Source organism: Serinus canaria, chromosome 1 (assembly GCF_022539315.1).
Source record: "Serinus canaria isolate serCan28SL12 chromosome 1, serCan2020, whole genome shotgun sequence".
Lineage (NCBI taxonomy): Eukaryota > Metazoa > Chordata > Aves > Passeriformes > Fringillidae > Serinus > Serinus canaria.
In genome coordinates this window covers 104,493,576-104,511,138 of record NC_066313.1, presented here as the reverse complement: position 1 = coordinate 104,511,138, position 17,563 = coordinate 104,493,576, and the positions used below count along the sequence as shown (strand labels likewise).

The following is a 17,563-nucleotide window of genomic DNA, read 5'->3' as shown; positions in this document are numbered from 1 at the left end:
TTGAGAATCTCATTTTTTTGTGGAAGGAAAGGCAATGTTTTTTTATTTAGTACAGTTTTAAAAGTCTCATTTGGGAAAGCAGCAGGTAATAATAAAATACTGGGATTTTCTATTACTATTGTAATAGAAGCAAACAGTATTAGGTGATGTATAGATTGAGAAATGAGTTTTCTATGGTTTCTACTTTTTGTTTCTGCTAAAAACCTAGCTAATTCTGTTGAGGACAAAGGATTTATTTTATTTTTGGGCTCAAGTCTTATCTCGCTTCTCAGCACTATATAAGGTAAAGCATGTTTCAGAATTTTTCTCTCAGTCTAAATAAACCAGATCAGCAATTTATGTACAGAAAAATTATCTTTCTGGCAGTGCAGCAGGTCTTTAAGCTCTCTTCTTTCAAAGTTATTTTGCCACTAGTTAGATACAAAGAGTAAATACAAATAGTAGAACCATTTGACAAAAATAATGTCAGAACTGTTAGTTGGTCAGAGTTTAGAAAAAAAATATTATTAAAAAGGAACAGTTGTATTAGTAGCTGTGTGTTTGAAAATTTTCAGAAACACTTCCATAAACATTTATAACTTGTGCTCTGTGTGTGGCTTTGTATGCGCAGTGTAACACTGTGTAGGAAAATGCTGGATTTTGTTTGTATTGCTAGACCTGTATTTTTTAGTATGGAACTTTTTGTGTTTTATATCATTCTCATTTTCACTCATCCCTGAATCTTAGCTGGGATTTGATCATTGACCAAACGTATGGATGCAGGAACCAAAACACTTGTAAACTACAAGGCTTGCAAAAATTGGCTGCTGGTTCACTTTTTGAAGAGTTTGATGTGTTTAGAAACTAATTAGTTTGAGAACAATTCAGGTTAACCGTAGTCATCCTTAACAAACAGTCAAACTTTTAGTTATGTTCATCAGAAAACAAATAATATTTGCTAATAAAAATCCAGCTGCAGTGAACTTTTATCAGGTAAATTGCTTCCCAAATTAAACCTGTAATAATCTTTTAAAGGCAACTGCCCTTAAACAGTAGTGGATTTGGGTTATATTTCATGATTTTAATGTTCTGGCGTGAACACAGATTCTTTCTGCTCTTTTGGTACTTGTTAGCAAATAACTGCTTTTCTAAATGAACAGAATCTTACTTTATATTAAAATTCATAGTCAAAATTGAGCCCTTGTGGTGTCTTCTCAGACTCAGACAGGCATTTTGCCCCATATATCAAAAATAAGTGTTTTGTTTTATTTGCCTGTATTTTATTTTTATTTTTTTTAATTTGACTGGAGACCTTCCCTGGACAGACTAATCTAAGTGGTTGGGGTGAATATGTTTTGAGGGGGAGCACATAAAGTTAAGGTCTTAATAAGTAATCCCATGAATCAGAAAAGATATCAAGAATTGTCTGAACAACATGTGACATGTTGAAGTCACTGTTTTTTTTAGAAGAATATTAATCTGTCAGCATAAAGTTTTGTACTGAAGAAGTTTCCTCTCAATATTTGGGCACTCATCTTGGAAACTTGGTTGCTCAACACTCAACCTGGCTACTTCTGTGTAACTCTACCTTATTAAAGAACTGAGATGGTTTCCATAGCTTTCCAAAGCCTTTCAGATCTTTATTGATAAACACATTAATATAATTTCTGCTAACCTTATAATGCTTCCCATTTTAAACTCTTTTGACTTGTAGTCTAATTTTTTTTTTATTCATTTTATTCTTTTTAATCCTGCTCTGGATAGCCCTTTTCAAGAAAACGGATGAAAATTTTCTGATAGAATTGCCTCTGAATTGAATTTGAGAAGATAAATTGGTCTGGGAAAAAAAAATCCTGGATAATTTTCTCAAAACTAATTTTGGAGAAATGGCTTAGTCTTAATATCTTGACTTAGTTTTATTAAAAATCTGTATTTTCCAATAATCTGAGATTAGTTTTTAAGAGGCATATATTGGTTTAGCAGACATTTTTGCCCCACAAATGAAAGTAGACATATTTACAAAAAATAGTGAACTTCCTTGAAAAAAAAAAGCTGAATCCCAGTTTATTTACTGTCTAGCTATGAGGATTTCAAATAGCCATCAGACTCAGCAGGTGGTAAAGATAGTACATCAGACTAGGATTCAAAAGAAGAAAATATGAAGGCAAAGTGTAGCAGAAGTCATTCCTGTTCTGATAATTCAGGAGCCTATAAAAAGACTTTTGAGAGATAGATTCATATTCCAGGCTTTGCAACAATGGTTGTTTAGCTGTTTGTTGTGATTAAATATTTAAATCCTTTCCTATTTGCCAGTGGAGACGGCTCTGTATGTACTTTGTATTTGTCAGATAGAATGGGTAAACAATTTTTGGCACGTATATTGCTTGCTAGGTACTCATTTGATTTATTGTGTGAGATATTTTTGTAGATAAATGGTAAGGTATTTGCCCATTTGGTTAACAGGACGTTTTGAAAAGGAAAATAATGAACAAACAATAGAAAAATCATGGCTGGTAGTGATCATGCAGTGTGTTCTCTTCCCAGTAGGAAGGCATGGATATTCATGTAAGCATCAATTACTAAGTATACTAAGTATAACAAAATGGTGTCAGAATATTCAAGAGAAGACAAGAAGATGTTTGCAGTAAAATACTTATATTATGGAAGAGGGAATGTGACATTTTTCCAGCCAGTGCTAAGTAGAACTAAACCTTCAGGTGCCTCACATAAAGTACCAAGTAAAGATATGGAGATGGGTCAGAGAACCAAACCAAAATTATTTAAAGAATGTCTTCTCTTAATTTGCAGATATATGTGAAGCTTGTTATGCAAGGTGCCTTCCCGCATTCTAGTCAGGGAGAATGAGATGCCACGTTGTAGAATCATTGATTTATTTTATTTTTTCTGTGAACTCAAATCTTTGCTAAGACTGGATTGATCTAAGACAGTAAAGACTCATAGTTCTTGGCTTTCTGCCAGCACTCATGTTAAAACATTAATGGAGTTAATGATAAATTTCTTGTACAAGTGTCCTTTTACATCTTGATTCACTAGACTGAGTGTAGGAAGTAAGCATCAATGGCAAATACCAAAGTAACTATTTCAAAGAGCTGCCACAGGCATTACATTTTTACAAATCATTATTGACTTGAATTGTTGAGTCAGGGAAAGTGCTTTTCCTGCTGATGTATAACATGGCTATCTGCAAAAGCTGAAATAGTCTTTGTGTTCATGCAAAGTTTCTTGTACTGACTGCTAAAGGCCATAGAGATTGTGTAGGGCTATTTTTTTTTTAAGAGCTTTTCTATTATGTATTTTAATGTCTGTGAATACTACGTTCCTTTGATATTCCAAAGATTTCATGAAGAATGCAAGACTAAGTAGAATATAAAAGCTATGTAGCTTTATTGTAGTTTGACTTCAGTCACTGGTTTTTATGAAACTATTCACAAGAAAAACTGGTAATTATTTTTTCCCCCCTACATCATTGATGCTTTCAGTAGCTAAATGTAAAAGGCATGACTTGGAAAATGAAGTTTTCCTTAATTTTTTATAATTGCTGTATTTATACAGCACAAGCAAATACATTTTTTCTATGTCTAGTCCTGCTCAGTGGGGATCACAGTGTTAAAATGAGTTTTGACACAAGAAATATAGATGGGAACCTCATGCTGAATGAGGTAACATTACCTGTATAAACTTTGGCACCTTCTCATTGATATTCAAGTTTATTCTGCAATTTTGGAGCTGATGGTAAGGTTCTAATTAGTCTCGAGAGTATTCATATGGACAATGGATTGCTCATTAGCTTATCAACTTTCCATTAAACTAATTGGCTATTTCTCATATTGAATGTGGAAACTGAAAGGACACATTTTTATTTTTCTTCCAGATGTTGCAACTGCCTATCCAGATAAAAAGTCCATCTTAATGTATGTGACTTCACTCTTTCAAGCCCTGCCCCAGCAAGTCACCATGGAAGCCATCAGGGAGGTGGAGATGTTGCCACGGCACACAAGGATCACCAGAGAAGAGCACGTAGAAGTACATGAACAACATTTTTCACAAGAAGTGAGTTTTACTTTTCTGCTTTCATCTTGCTGCTCTAAAGTAGTTGTTTCCCTGCCTACCCCATGAATTTGATGTTAAATGGCCAGTGGAAGGCAAAAACCCCATGGGTATAATGGGAAAAGTCTTATCAACAGGCAAGCCAGATGTACTTCTCTGCATGTACTTTCATACTGGTTTTCATCTCACACCAGACTGTTTTAAAAATTACTATTAGCAAGTAAGTGCTTTGCACTTCAGTTGTCCAGCATTGTGCATTTTGATGGTGGCAGGACACATGAAGAAAAAACAAATTTGGAGAGGCTTACATTTAAAAGCAGACAGAAGCATATTTACCTTTTTAGAAAAGAGATGTTGACATTTATCCATAGTCATGATACATTATTAATTTTTTTATTTACAATGACTTGCATTTTAAAATAATCTCATCTTAGTTTACTGTTTTCCTCTCAAAAAACTCATGTAATAATTGGATTTTATTTATGATTTCAAAGTCAGTTTTGTTTTTACTGAAACCACCAGACAGCCTCTGTTGAAGTGTTTAGTGCATTTTAGTCCCAGTTTACTTGTCTGAATTTAACCTGTATGGTTGGGTTAAATTCTCACTCTCTTAGAGTACTGAGCAGATAAATATTGGCTCTGTTTATTCAAGATGTGATGAAGATCACTTGCTTTTTGAGACTCTGCTTGTAAATTATAAAAAAGCTTCACTTGACATTGGTATTCTGCTGGTGTGGAGTCCTGACAGTTTGTTGCTTTTGGAAAGGGTGTCAGATTAAATGAGAGGTTTCCTTAATACCATCCCATTTTGCCTGCTGAATACCAACACTGTCCTTGAAAAATGACCTTCCTGCTTCTTTTTCTTCAGTTGCTCTTGAAATCAGTACTTACTTCTACAATCCATGCTCCTACCCATGTGTACACTCTAATTTATTTGTAGATCACAGTCAGTGTACCCCAGGGACCTTCGCCTTCTCCTAAACCGCGGTTCAAAAGTTACGCGTACGCGCAAGCCGTGTATGTCACAACCCCTGACCAAAAAAGGAGGCATGTTCCTCCACAGGTCTGTCACTATTGAAACTTTTTGAGAGAGTTGTTTTGTTAAGCTCATGCTTGGAGTGAAAGAGCTTGTGCATTTTGCTTTTACCTGATCTTAATGACCTGCTTTTTCCAGGACTTTTTCTGTCAAGTGTTGACTTTTTCCTGTGTATTTCTGCATGGCTGGCAATAGCTGTTGTGCTGATTTTAGGGGATGATTAACATTCAAGCACTGCTCTTTCAGAATCATAAATTTCCTTCTCTTCTCAGTCATTTTTTTAAATAGTACATATATTGCCTTAAAGTATTAGAAGAACAAATCTAACATAAGCCATACTTGGCATCTATTATATTACAGCCTCAGGTTCAGTTATAGAAAAAAAAGAACCATTGGTTTTCTCTCTTTTTCTTACCCTCCCTGGTAAAGAAAATAGTTAATGATGGCATTTCCCAGAAGGTTACTGTAGCTGGAAAAAAAGATGAAACAAGTATTAAATTTAACCCTGTATTATTAGATTACAACAGTTGGTAATTTTTATCACAAATGGCATCCTACTGGTACTGAGGTTAAGGGGTCATATTTGATTTTTTACGTATTTGTTTTATTTTACTTTTTACCTTTAAGTAGCTGGGGTGTTTTAATAAAACTTGTTTCAAGTAATCCTTATAATGAGAATTTCAGTAGTTGAAGTTTTATAACTTTTGACAAGTATGAGACCCAAAGGTCATATTGTGTACTGCAGTGTGATTTCCTTTCGTTACTTCAGGGAGAAAAGATCTGTGTGTATGTGGTGCTACAGTTTGAGTTTGCCTCTAGGTACCTAATTCTAACATCTAAAAATCTATTGCAAAATTATACTCTATTCAACACTGTATTCAAATCTACTGCTCAAGTGACAGGTATTTTATTGAATAATGACTTCCTTTAAATACTCCAGGACAGAAAGCCTGTTCACACAAGCATGAGCCTGCCTACATTACTCTAACAACAAATGCGTTGCAGTGATGAGTCACACAGCTTTGAAACAAGATGGTTAAAGCAATTGTAATTGTTTTGTTCTACTTAGACACTATACAGATATTTTAGAGTAATGAAAACTTATTATACAGCATAGACTTTTTTTTTTCTCAGGTACTTTTATTGTGATCAGTTGCAGGTTTTGTCAGCACCTCCACCATCAAAAGTAATGTGTAAACTGAAATAAATGAAGTCATTTCTACACAAAGCATGGTTGCTGAAACTTACTAAGATATAATTTGGCTATCCAGTCCTCATCTTGCATTCCAGTTTTCAGATCTCTTCTTCTTGAATTTGGAAGCTTCATCTACTACACTTTGATGCAAGAATTAATGCAATATGTTATAATTCTACCAATATGGCAGGAGCTGAAGACTTAACCAGAATCTGAGCTAAATTATGCTACAGCCACAATAGATATTAACAAATAGAAAGCATTTACTTAAGATTGCTTTGGGAAAACCACCAGGCGAATTCTCATTATAATCAAGATAAACTTCAGTTATATATATAGCAATTAATATCCCAAATCAATACATGGATTTCTTAGCGGTTATTTTTTTTGCCTTCTTTGCCTTTGTATTTCTTAAAGAAGAGCTATTGTCTACCTTTTAAAGCAAGTTTATATTGCTGGTTAAATAGGGGCTCATAATTTTTTCTCCAGATACATAGGGCTGGTATAACTTAATCCCATCTATTTTAACTAACTAAAAATATTATTTCCTTTTCATTTGTTAGTAGCATTTCAATTTTCTACCAGCTATATTATGATTTTTGGATACCATTATAAATAATGCAGCTGCCTTAAGCTTTTCAGGAAAATCTAATTCTCTAGGGGATGGCAATAAAGGAATCAGGAGAAATTCAACTTGTTTTTTCTCTTGGATTTTGTAAAGTTTAAGAAAGTGACTCTTATTTCCATCTAGATACCAAAGAAAAATTTATTAGATTTAGTTTCTTGTTGCCTGCCAATTTCCATGGTATTTTTGGTGCTGTCATAGAAAAACAATTTTCGCAAAGTATTTTGGTCTTCTGTTAAAATCATTATTTTTTTCTCAATCTCTGCAAAATTTCAGCTTATAGGACTTGAATATTATAATTTCCCCAAAACAGTCATAATTAAATAAGACCGGTTTCCAAAGATTTTCATCGTGATCCTTCAAATTTGACCAAATATGGCATTTGATCCGTGGCATACATTTGCTTCATATGTCAGTTGTCAGAAATTGAAAGAGATATGAATTGTGATTTTCTGAGCTCCATACTGGCAAGAAGGAATAACATTTCCTTTCACACCATCATTTGTCAAAGTTCTTTCTCCTCTATCTTCTACACTTGTCTTTTCTTTTATGTCACATTTCTTCATTTCTCTTTCCTCATCTTCACTCTTCCTAGTAGCTTCACAAATTGTGTGCTCATTGTCTTCTGTTTATATTTATGGAAGCACTGGGGTTTGTGTTATTGATGTATCTCACTGAACACCTGACCAAGAAGAATACTTTGCTTGCTTTCCATTTTGGTTTATCAGAGCAGCTCCTAGTATTAATCCCAGGCAAAACTCCAATCTCACTGTTTTCATTTTCACTTGTTCTATAGGTCTTTTAAATTCCTTGGGGGTGCTGACTCTACCATTTCTCTAGGCAGACTGTTCTGGTGCTTGATAACCCTTAGAGCGAGAAATTGTTTCCCAATGTCCAGTCTGAACCTCTCCTGGCACGACTTGAAGCCCTTTCCTCCTCTTCTATCACTTGTTATGTGAGAGAAGAGGCCAACCTCCACCTTACTGCAAACTTTCTCTTCAAACTGTTGTAGAAAGCAATAAGGCCCCCAAGTTTTCCCCCAAGCCTCCTTTTCTCCAGGCCAAACACCCCCAGCTCCCTCAGCTGCTCCTCATCAGACCTGTGCTCCAGACCCTTCCCCAGTTCTGCTGCCCTTCCCTGCACTCACTCCAGCCCCTCAATTCCTTTCCTGGAGTGAGAGGCCCAAAACTGGACACAGGATTTGAGGTGTGGCCTCACCAGTGCCGAGCACAGGGGACAATCCCTGCCTGGTCCTGCTATTGCTGATCCAGACCAGGTGCCTTTGGCCTTCCTGGCCCCCTGGGCACACCTGGATCATGTTCAGCTGCTGTTGACCAACATCCCCAGCTCCTTTTCCTCCAGGCACATTTCCAGCCACTCTGTCCCAAGCCTCACAACTGCCCCAGGGTTGTTGTGACCCAGGTGCAGAACTTGGCACTTTGGCCTGTTAAACCTCATGCATTGGCCACCAGTCAGCCTGTCCAGATCCCTCTGCAGGGCTTTTCACCCTCCAGCAGATCATTATGCCAACCCAACTCGGTGTCACCTGCAAACTGAGTGAGGGCAACCTCTATTCCTATTGAAAAATCAGTGCTGAAAATGTAAGCATTGAAAAAAAATGGGGATCAACAAAATCTGAGAGTATTTTGAGACTGATATATCTGTAAATAAGCTTCTGATAGGTCCTGTAAGAAAGGTGAGTCTGTGAGTTTGGCTGCCTTAAATTATCTTTTCAAAATCAAGCCCATTGATCTCTATGATTGTTGATTTTTGTTCTTTTAGTAGGAGTTATGTTTTCTTCATTCCACATTGTATGAAACACAGTTTGTGTGTAGAATTACTGTTTAACCTTTAAACTGACAAGTGTATTTGAATTGAAATAATTTGAGATGAAGCAGTGGTAAATAGGGACTGTATTTACTGGGACATAATGATGTGATTTGGGTTCTAAGAATTAGGGGCTTCACCTCAGACTTCAACCTTGTCATTATTACTTTGTGAGAAATTCCTTACAATCCAGACATTACTTGTGTTTTACAGAAGTATTATAAGGCAGTTTTCTTGTTTTCATGGTTTTTTAATGTGAACTTTGCCCAGTTCCTGTATGGCACTTTGTCAGTCAGTTCATAAGTATAATAATTAACTTGAAAAGTCACTAAAAGCTCCTTATAAAATTAAGCTGAATTTATTCCCACAGCACAGAACCCTTCTGGAAGTCTTGCCCTTGAGAATGGTGGTTTTCTAGACCCTTAATTTGCCTCACTCTTGGTCTCCTGCCAACAATTTAACTTCTTTAAAACTGCTGTGAGACCTCCTTTCTGGGACTCTTCAGGATTAATCTGTGCCACAGAACTTAGTGGTGCAGCATCACAGGATTGCTTTATTGCTCTCCTTTGTACTAAACCAGATATTTCTTTTACTTAGAGGCTGTGATCTAAATACTGTCCTATTTACCTTATGGTATAGTCCTCTTTTGGGGAGGCATCAGAGGACAGTTAAATACAGCCAAATAGAGGTTTAGTTCCAACTTTTTGGTAGTATTTTTAATGTAAGGTACTTATCACAGAAAATATCCCATTGTGTCAGCATTTGGAGGGATTTATGGCATAATTTAAAGTAGAATTTGTAAAACTTCAGAAATACTGAATTATCTGCACATTTAGTCATTGGATCATTATTGATATAATTTGGGCAATGAGTATAATAGTCCCAGGTGTTGGCCTAGGTATTCTCATTTAAATAGGAACTTTCAGAAAGCTAGGAACTGTTCCTGTAGAGCTAAGTAAAACCCCTAGGGTTTAGGCTAGGCATAATATAATAGAAAACTTTGCCATCAGAGGTCAGAACAAGGAAAAGCAGAGATGGAAACATCAGGCTAAGTGCAACTCTTCTGGATTTCTTAGGGAGCTCTCCTGGATGCTATGTGTTCAAAGAACAGTTTGAAAAATGATGAAGCAGGCATTTTCAAGTGTGTTTATATATGTTTTATAGTTTCAATAACAGTCTGAAAAATAGATGGCTGCTTGTCTGAGCCTGGAGGTCTGTCAAGATGACAGTTGTTTTCTGTCACTGCTTTGTGTGTAGCCACCAGCAGCAGTTCTAACTCATTTTGTGTGCATGGTTTGTTTTTGTTTGGTCGGGTTTTCTTGGTTTTGTGGGTTTTTTGTTTGCTTTGTTTGAATGTTTACTGTAGATTTTTTTTCAAGAGGTTTTGTTGTCAAAAATGTTAGTGCTCTTATGGGTAAAGTGATAACTTGTAGTGGTTCTAGTTTCCAGTATATCAGAGCTTTTAGTCTGCTTTATTTCAAGCCCTCATTCATTTGGTTTGCCCCAGGGCTGAGCTCATGAGGTCTCAACTTCCCTGCTGGGGCAGAGAGGTTGCTGCTGGTCCAGCTGTCAGGTTGAGCTCTGCCACTGCTTTGCATTTAGAGATGTTGGACATCACTCCCCAAAATTCTTAGGCATTACCTGCTACTTGTCTCCACACATCTTTCTGCTGACAAGCAGCAGCACAGGAGGAAATGCTATGAAGCTGCATCAGGGGGAGTTCAGAGTGGACATGAGGAAAGGGCTCTTCACTGAGAGCATGGCCAGTGACATGGTCATAGCACCAAGCCTGTAAGAGTTCAAGCAGAGTCTGGATGTTGCTCTTAGTCATATAATTTAGGTTTATTAAGCCCTGTGGGGGGCAGGGAGATGGAACCAAACCATCCTGATTTGAGATAGTCTATAATTCTCTGATCTACAGGATCTTTCTTCTAGTCAGCATCTTTTCCACCTTATTTCCAAATCCCATTCTCTTCCCTGACACAAATTCTTTTCAGGATGCTTCTTTTTGTCAGCAGGTGATCTTTGAATAGCCATGAGACTGCAGCTTTCCCAGTCTAAACAGTCTCTGGGCAGAAGCACAACTCATGATGAGCCTCACCAGGAGTGCTTCTGTCTTCTGCCTTTTCAGTAATGGCAGGATTTAGAGCATGCTAAACCATGTCTAGACCATTTGTTAGCAAAACTTACAACCAGTCCCAGCTGCTTGTAGCTGGCAAGTGGCAGGAATCAGCCCAGGAGCTCAGAAGTGCATTTCAGGCTTTCAGCTGCCTCTGCTCCAAACATCTTTGCACAGATCTCTAATCTCTGTACAAACTCCTGTTCATATTCACTAGTGAAGACGGGGGTTTTCCCACCTCTAATGGGTAATGACAATTCTTTATTTTGTCATAAAAATCAATTACTTCTGACTTTTCTATCCCTTTTTAACTTTTGCTCTCATATGTTAAAAAACATATGAGAGAAACCTTTATTTTTATGTAAGACTTTATCAACTATAATTTTTTCCTTAAAATAGCTGTAAAGCTTGTTTAACAAGGGACACTGGAAATGTAACATATAGAATTTCCCATGTGATCTGTTAGTGTATTCCTTACTGACTGATGAGAAAGGGTAACATGTTTTTCATAAAGTTAAAATTCCTAGATAAAATGTATCTTCTGTGTATTCAGATTGAATCCAACAACTGAAAAAATTAATAATGTCATAATCATGAGTGTACCTATAACTAGTTGAAAGTATTTAAGAAAAAACCCATTTTCTAATAGTTATACTTGATTTGCATTAATGTGGAAGGTTTCTGTAATATTTGTTTCCTATTAGGAACATGGAAATGTTATAGCAGTCATTTCCTGATTACATTATTGGTGAATGTGGTTTTGAACAAAGAACTGTGCATACTTTCAGGAACACAATTTTACCTAGACTGTTTTTATTCTTAGAGGTTATCTTCAGGTGTTTTTAACTAGCATCAATGCTGTTTTAAGTTCCATCTGTTTTGCTTTGGCTTTGTTTTTTTTTTTGAAAAACACACTTAACAAAAGTTTCCTAATTTCAAAATTGAATAGTGATAAAACTGTTTCTTTTTTAAAAAAGTCTGGTTTTAAATTTCTAGGCTGTACTGAAAATCTGGTCTTGCCAAATTAAAACCTTGTTAATATGAGTGAGAAGATTCACTTAATTTCACTGAACTTTGCAGTTTCAAGTATTTTTGCCTCTCATTTTGGAAAGAATTCTCTTTTCTATGGCTGCCAAATAGCTTAATGTCCAAGGCCCACAATAAGATGTATAGGATGTATAGCATTTAAAAATATTCTTTTAAGTAATTTTGTGCCACTTAGTCTCTTGAACATAAAGTTCATGTGTAAGGCTTATTAAATATGGATGTAGATACAGCAAATAAAGACACAGATTCATTTACTGTGAACATTTTATCTTTTTTATATCCATAATGTGTAAAATAGTAAATTAGTAAATTTCAGTCCCCGTAGTGGCCTGTAGAGTTTAGGCAGCAGTGCAGAATTGCTTGTTTCAGCAGTGGATTTGATGCAAAGGAAGGGCTAGGTAAAACATGGTAGAAAATGTTAATGAAAATCCTTACTGGTAAACAGACTGATGTTCATTTTTTCCTAATCTGAGGACTGAAATTGAAGTAATTTGAAGATTTGTACAATTCGAAGTACTTAGGCATCCCCATTTCCAACACTTGAAAAAGGCCTTTCACTTTATGCACACAAAAAAAGTAAATTTAGTCTGAGATTCAGAAAGAAAGCAATTAACTCTTTGCACTCTTTCATTACATGTATGAAAACCTCTGAAATGCAAAAAAAAAAAAAAAGATATATACAGAACTCATATCTTTTGAAAAACTTCTCAAATCAACAGGACAGTTTAAAACATAAAAGCAATTTGAAGTAATTTTCTAGAGACAAAATTATAGCATCATTACAAACAGCATTATTGTTAAAATTTGGCTCATCTCTGCATAGTATATGAACTTCTCAATAGTATGAAGTCTTGCTTCGTCATTTTAGATAGCATAACTTTACTTTAAACCTTAGTTTATTAAGAATTTTTCTTACTTATTAATTTATCTAGATTTGACATTAGTAAAATTAAAAGAAATCAAAGGTGAGATTGTCTGGTTATATGCTAATCTAATAATTTTCTTGTGTGTCCTGTTGAGAATTATTCCCAACATGAGAAAAAAAATCCCAAACCCCTAATCCAAAGAAATCCTGCAATAGTGATGCTGCAGCAGCAGTGCATTTTATTCCTGTGCTCAGGAATAGGAGAGAAAGTTTAGTTTAGAACCTCCTTGTTATGAATGGCTTTGTTGGCTGTCATCAATGAGAGCCCCAACAGTTCATCCTTTCTCTGTCTGACTTTCTGTGCAGTGTGTCAGGACACACTCACTTTAACCTGCAATGGCTTTCAGAGAATTACCTGCAGCATTGGTTAAACATTTATGAATATTATGAAACATTAAGGGTTTTATTTTCCAATTAAAAGTCATTGAGTTTTAATTACAGTACTTCTAAATTTCCTGTTCTGTCTTACACCATCCCGTGATTGAATTCTATACAACTGAAATAAAACCAATGAGGGTTTTTAATTAAGATAACTTTAAAAAAATCTGTGTAGGATATTTTTTTTTGCCCTTAAAATACCTGTGCCCAAGTGTAGCTGTAACTTTGAGGAAATAGCTTTGTGTTTTACTTCTGTAGAAAGTGTTAAGGCCTCTGTGGAAAAAACTTTTGTGCCTGCAGGTGCTTGTAATACTCTTCATTGTAGAATCTGAAATATTTTTGGTGTACTATAAATGGTTCTGTTGTTTTGGAGAAGTAAAGGGACAATTAATACCCCACTCCCATGCAGAGCCAATGAAACTTTCTGTTTCTGGAATGTCCTTTTGGCCAGATCATTGTTCTGTAAGATAATGGGTAACATTTTTCCTTCTGCCTGTTGTATTTACCCATACCATTAGAGGTGTCTGTTTTCAGGGTCTGTAGGAATGCTGTGATTGTTTGTTAGTTCACATTTGTATGGCAGGGAGCCCTGCATGTTTGCCTGAAACAGTGACCTTTGGAAGGGCAGATTGCTGAGTTCTACTGATCATGAAAGTCCTGATGTCTTTCTTTACCTCAATGATTTTGACACAATAGAAGCTGTATCTTGCAATGCTTGTGTAGAAGACTCTCCCTCTAAAATACTTCAAAGTGCATTTTTTAGTTTCAGTCTACATGTACAGATTTTAGATCCAAATATAGAAAAGAAAATATTCTTAGATTTTACATGTTTATTTCCTACAGCAAAGGTATCTGTCTCAACATACAGTTGTATTAAATAATTTTGCTTTATATTTTTCTAACATTTATATTTATTTTAATCAAGAATAATAATACAGGTATGTTAGACTGTGGTAATCAGTGGGCTAAGGGAAAAGGGGGAATACACAATACCTTTTATAAAAAAAATAGATTTAGGGTGGAGGGTAACAAACAATATTTTAGATGTTGAAAATTCATTTAAAAATTCCAGTCATGAAAGAATAATAGCACATAGCAAAAATAAGAACTTCAAAAATTTAAAAATTGTATGGAGCAACACGGTGTTTGTACAGAAGACATTTATTTTGATTTATTTTGATTAAGGTGTAGCAAAGAAATAGTAGATATTTCTTGATGTTCTAAATAAATCTTAAAAATTAAAAAGGAAATTTTAGTTGTTTGACAGTGATGTCATTAGAGCAGAAACAGTAGTTTAAGTAAACTGTGGATGACATGGTGAGGCATCAATCTTTAAAAAACATGAGTACAAAATGGAATTTTCCCCAAAAAAATCAAAGTGATTACTTGAAAACAGTAGCAATCTCTTATGGAAGTAGTTATAAGAACTTTTTGCAAGTAATTTGGAAAGTTAAAAAAAAAAAATTACATATTTGTACATTGTCTATAATGGCAATTTAGAAGCTTGTAACTCACTGGTTCATGCCCACCTCTGTAGTAATTGCATCTGACTACATCTGAGTATTTTCACTTATTCATTCTCCACTGATTTGTGCTCAGAAATTTCTTGACCTGGAGATGAAATCTTTTTATTTAAATGTCCTCAGTGGATTTTTGTCCTGATCTTCTACTCAGTTACTGCTATCTGTAAGCTTTTAAAAACTTTTTTTATATAGCTTTCAGTATTCCAGAGGACTTCTTCATAGTTCCCATTCTTATCTTTTGGAAGTATTTTAGTGTTTTCTATATTAATATCCAATTTATAAACCTGAAGCTCTGCATTCAGAAGAGGAGAAAAACCCCATTGTGAGATGATTTGTTATAATTTTGACTGGTTCACAGCTTTTGATTTATTATTCAGAGCATGTAGCTACAAGAAAGGTAGTTACACTACAGAATTATTTAAAAAACCCAAATATTAAATTACTTGATCATTTTATGTAACAGCCTTTTGGTTGGCTTTTAATTTTAAATTGAAAATATATTCACTGCAGTGGTTTCCACTGAAGAAGGAAAACCTCTTTAATAGAAACTAAAATACATTTTGGGAGAGTTTAAATATAAAAAATGGATAAACTGCATAAGAGCCATGAATGGGATATTCAGCTATTCAAGCAAATTTCACTACTGAGATTTTAGTTGACATTGCAAAACAACCTATTTTATTAATTCCTTCCAACTCTAATAGCACAATTCAACACATATTGTTGAATACTCTGAAATCTCCAGGACCTCAACTTCAGCTTCACAGAAACTGAAGAGTATATCCACTAATTGGCTCTTGCCTCAGAATCTTTATTTCTCAAAATAAAAAATTGTCTTCGAGATGTATCTTGTTGAAGTTAATTACTGAGGCTGGGGATGCTTTTGAAGGCATTTTGTTATTGCACTGTGTGAAAATATAAAAAGAGTTTTGAAGTTAAATTTTTTTATTGAGAAGTTGGGAAGGTCATGCTATGGAATAACACAGATTTTGCTGACAGCAATAGCAGAAGAGAGAGAGAATAGGGAGAAAGACAAGGAAGAAATAACAACTGAATGGGATGCTGAAAAGAAAGGCTACTTTTCTTCCAGAATGATAGACCACATTTATACAATTCACAGTTTTTTGAACTATAAGGCTGTAGAATTCACTATAAATATATGTGAAAAAAAACAACCAACCAAACAAAAAAAACCTAGATTTTTTTCCCCCACTTTTTGCTTTTGGCCTGCATTTCTATAATCTTTATCTTGAAATCTCCATTTGTATTTTAGCAGGATACATTTTGATATTTGTTTCTTGATTTCTCTGTTGCCAGAGAGAAATGGGGTGCAGTCTATATTTCTATCTCCATCTCCTGGAGAACATGCTAATCAAATAATTCAGTAGATTTATGGAAAATCCATTTGCATTTCTCTTAACTAAGAAATAATTCACCACTTTCCATTCAGTTTTCCTGTTTATATGTTTAAAAGTTTTTCTCCCCTTGGAGGTTTTGAGAACACAATTTAGAATATAGAACATTTCATAGAATGGTTTAAGTTAGAAGTGGTGTTAAAGATCTTTAAAGACCTTTAAAATGTCTTTCTCAGAGCAGTCACTTTCAAAGCAGATGTTACTTTAGTCATTACAACATTTAGAATTTGAATTTTAAAAATTTAAATAATTATGGCCAATGTCTATTCAATCTTGTGTATTTTTCATGCTACTGAATTATTCTGTGACCACAATTCAAATTTTTAGCTGGTCTGGTCATCATTAGTGGATAAAATTACCTCTTCCTTTTTTGTCTGGGTGTATGTGACAGCACAAAACACTCTGGGAATTTCTCAAATAAGCTCAATGTGCTGATCTGGAGCTACGTTGGTAGCACTGCTGGGAAAAGGTCCCAGGCTTCTTGACCTGTAGGATTTCATCAGGACCCAGCTGCTATTCACTCTTGGAGAGTTCTGAGAAGAATCATTAATTAATACTGAAAACTTATCCTGGGGTGAAAATTTCACCTCTCTTTATGTAGAATGGAGTCTTATTTAGGTATTGTGTAGAGGCCAAATGATCTCACAGTCTATGGCATGACATGACAGAGCCTGAAATATGCTTCCCTTTAAATGTGCCAGGTCTTTCATCAGGAAGAGGAAGGTTTGAAGAATGGTGGTTGGACAAGCCCTTTCAACAGGAAGAAGTCATAGTTTTGTTGTAGGTCTATGGTGAAAGTAATTCCATTCAGTCACAGTCAGTGAGTGAATGGTCAGAGCCATGGTTCTTAATTGCTTGAATAGGAAGTGCCTTCCTCAGAGAGACAAATACTGGTGTCTTGTCATCAGCAAACAAACAGAAATACATTTCATGAGCAGCAAAACTCAGCAAAATTAAAACCTTTAAATAAAGAGAGGCTGAAAATTTTCCCTGGAGGCTTAATAAAAGCAGTAGGTTTTGATACACTTTGAGTCAAGTAGCTACTAAGCAAAACCTGATTTGATGTTTTTTGAAGTAAAAGTGTGTTGAAGAAAGCAAGCTAAGGGGAAAATCTTTCAGCAAAGCACTGACTCACTTGACCATGTATGCAAAATGAAAAAAAAAAAAAGTTTTTCACTTTTTAGAATGTTTGATCATTATGAGCAGCTGCTGGCAGCCTTGATTCCTGTCTCTTAAGTTTGAGCACCTCCTTACCTGTCCTCACAGTTCCCAGTCTTAATCTCTTCCCAAGCCAGCTGATTGCAGGGTTTTTTCACTGTCTTTAAGTTGTCTTAAGCTAACTTCTACACTTGAGTCCCCAAGGTGCAACATTTTGCTTTAATGCCAATAAGTTCTTTGTCTCTTTCAGTCTTTATTTGTACCAGCT

The 17,563-nt window shown here is 35.3% G+C and overlaps 1 protein-coding gene across 6 annotated transcripts in view; it reads left to right on the top strand.

The window, feature by feature from the left end:
• Window positions 1-17,563, top strand: part of DMD (dystrophin) — a 971,087-nt gene that overhangs the window by 243,073 nt on the left and 710,451 nt on the right. For 4 of the 6 annotated variants that reach the window (XM_050969735.1, XM_050969742.1, XM_030234274.2 and 1 more), the window contains exon 8: window positions 3,872-4,050. In XM_050969735.1, coding sequence (XP_050825692.1) covers window positions 3,872-4,050 — 179 coding nt within the window. Of the gene's footprint in view, window positions 1-3,871; window positions 4,051-4,987; window positions 5,111-17,563 lie in introns of those variants that run through there. The other 2 variants (XM_050969772.1, XM_050969744.1) reach the window with 2 other exon arrangements.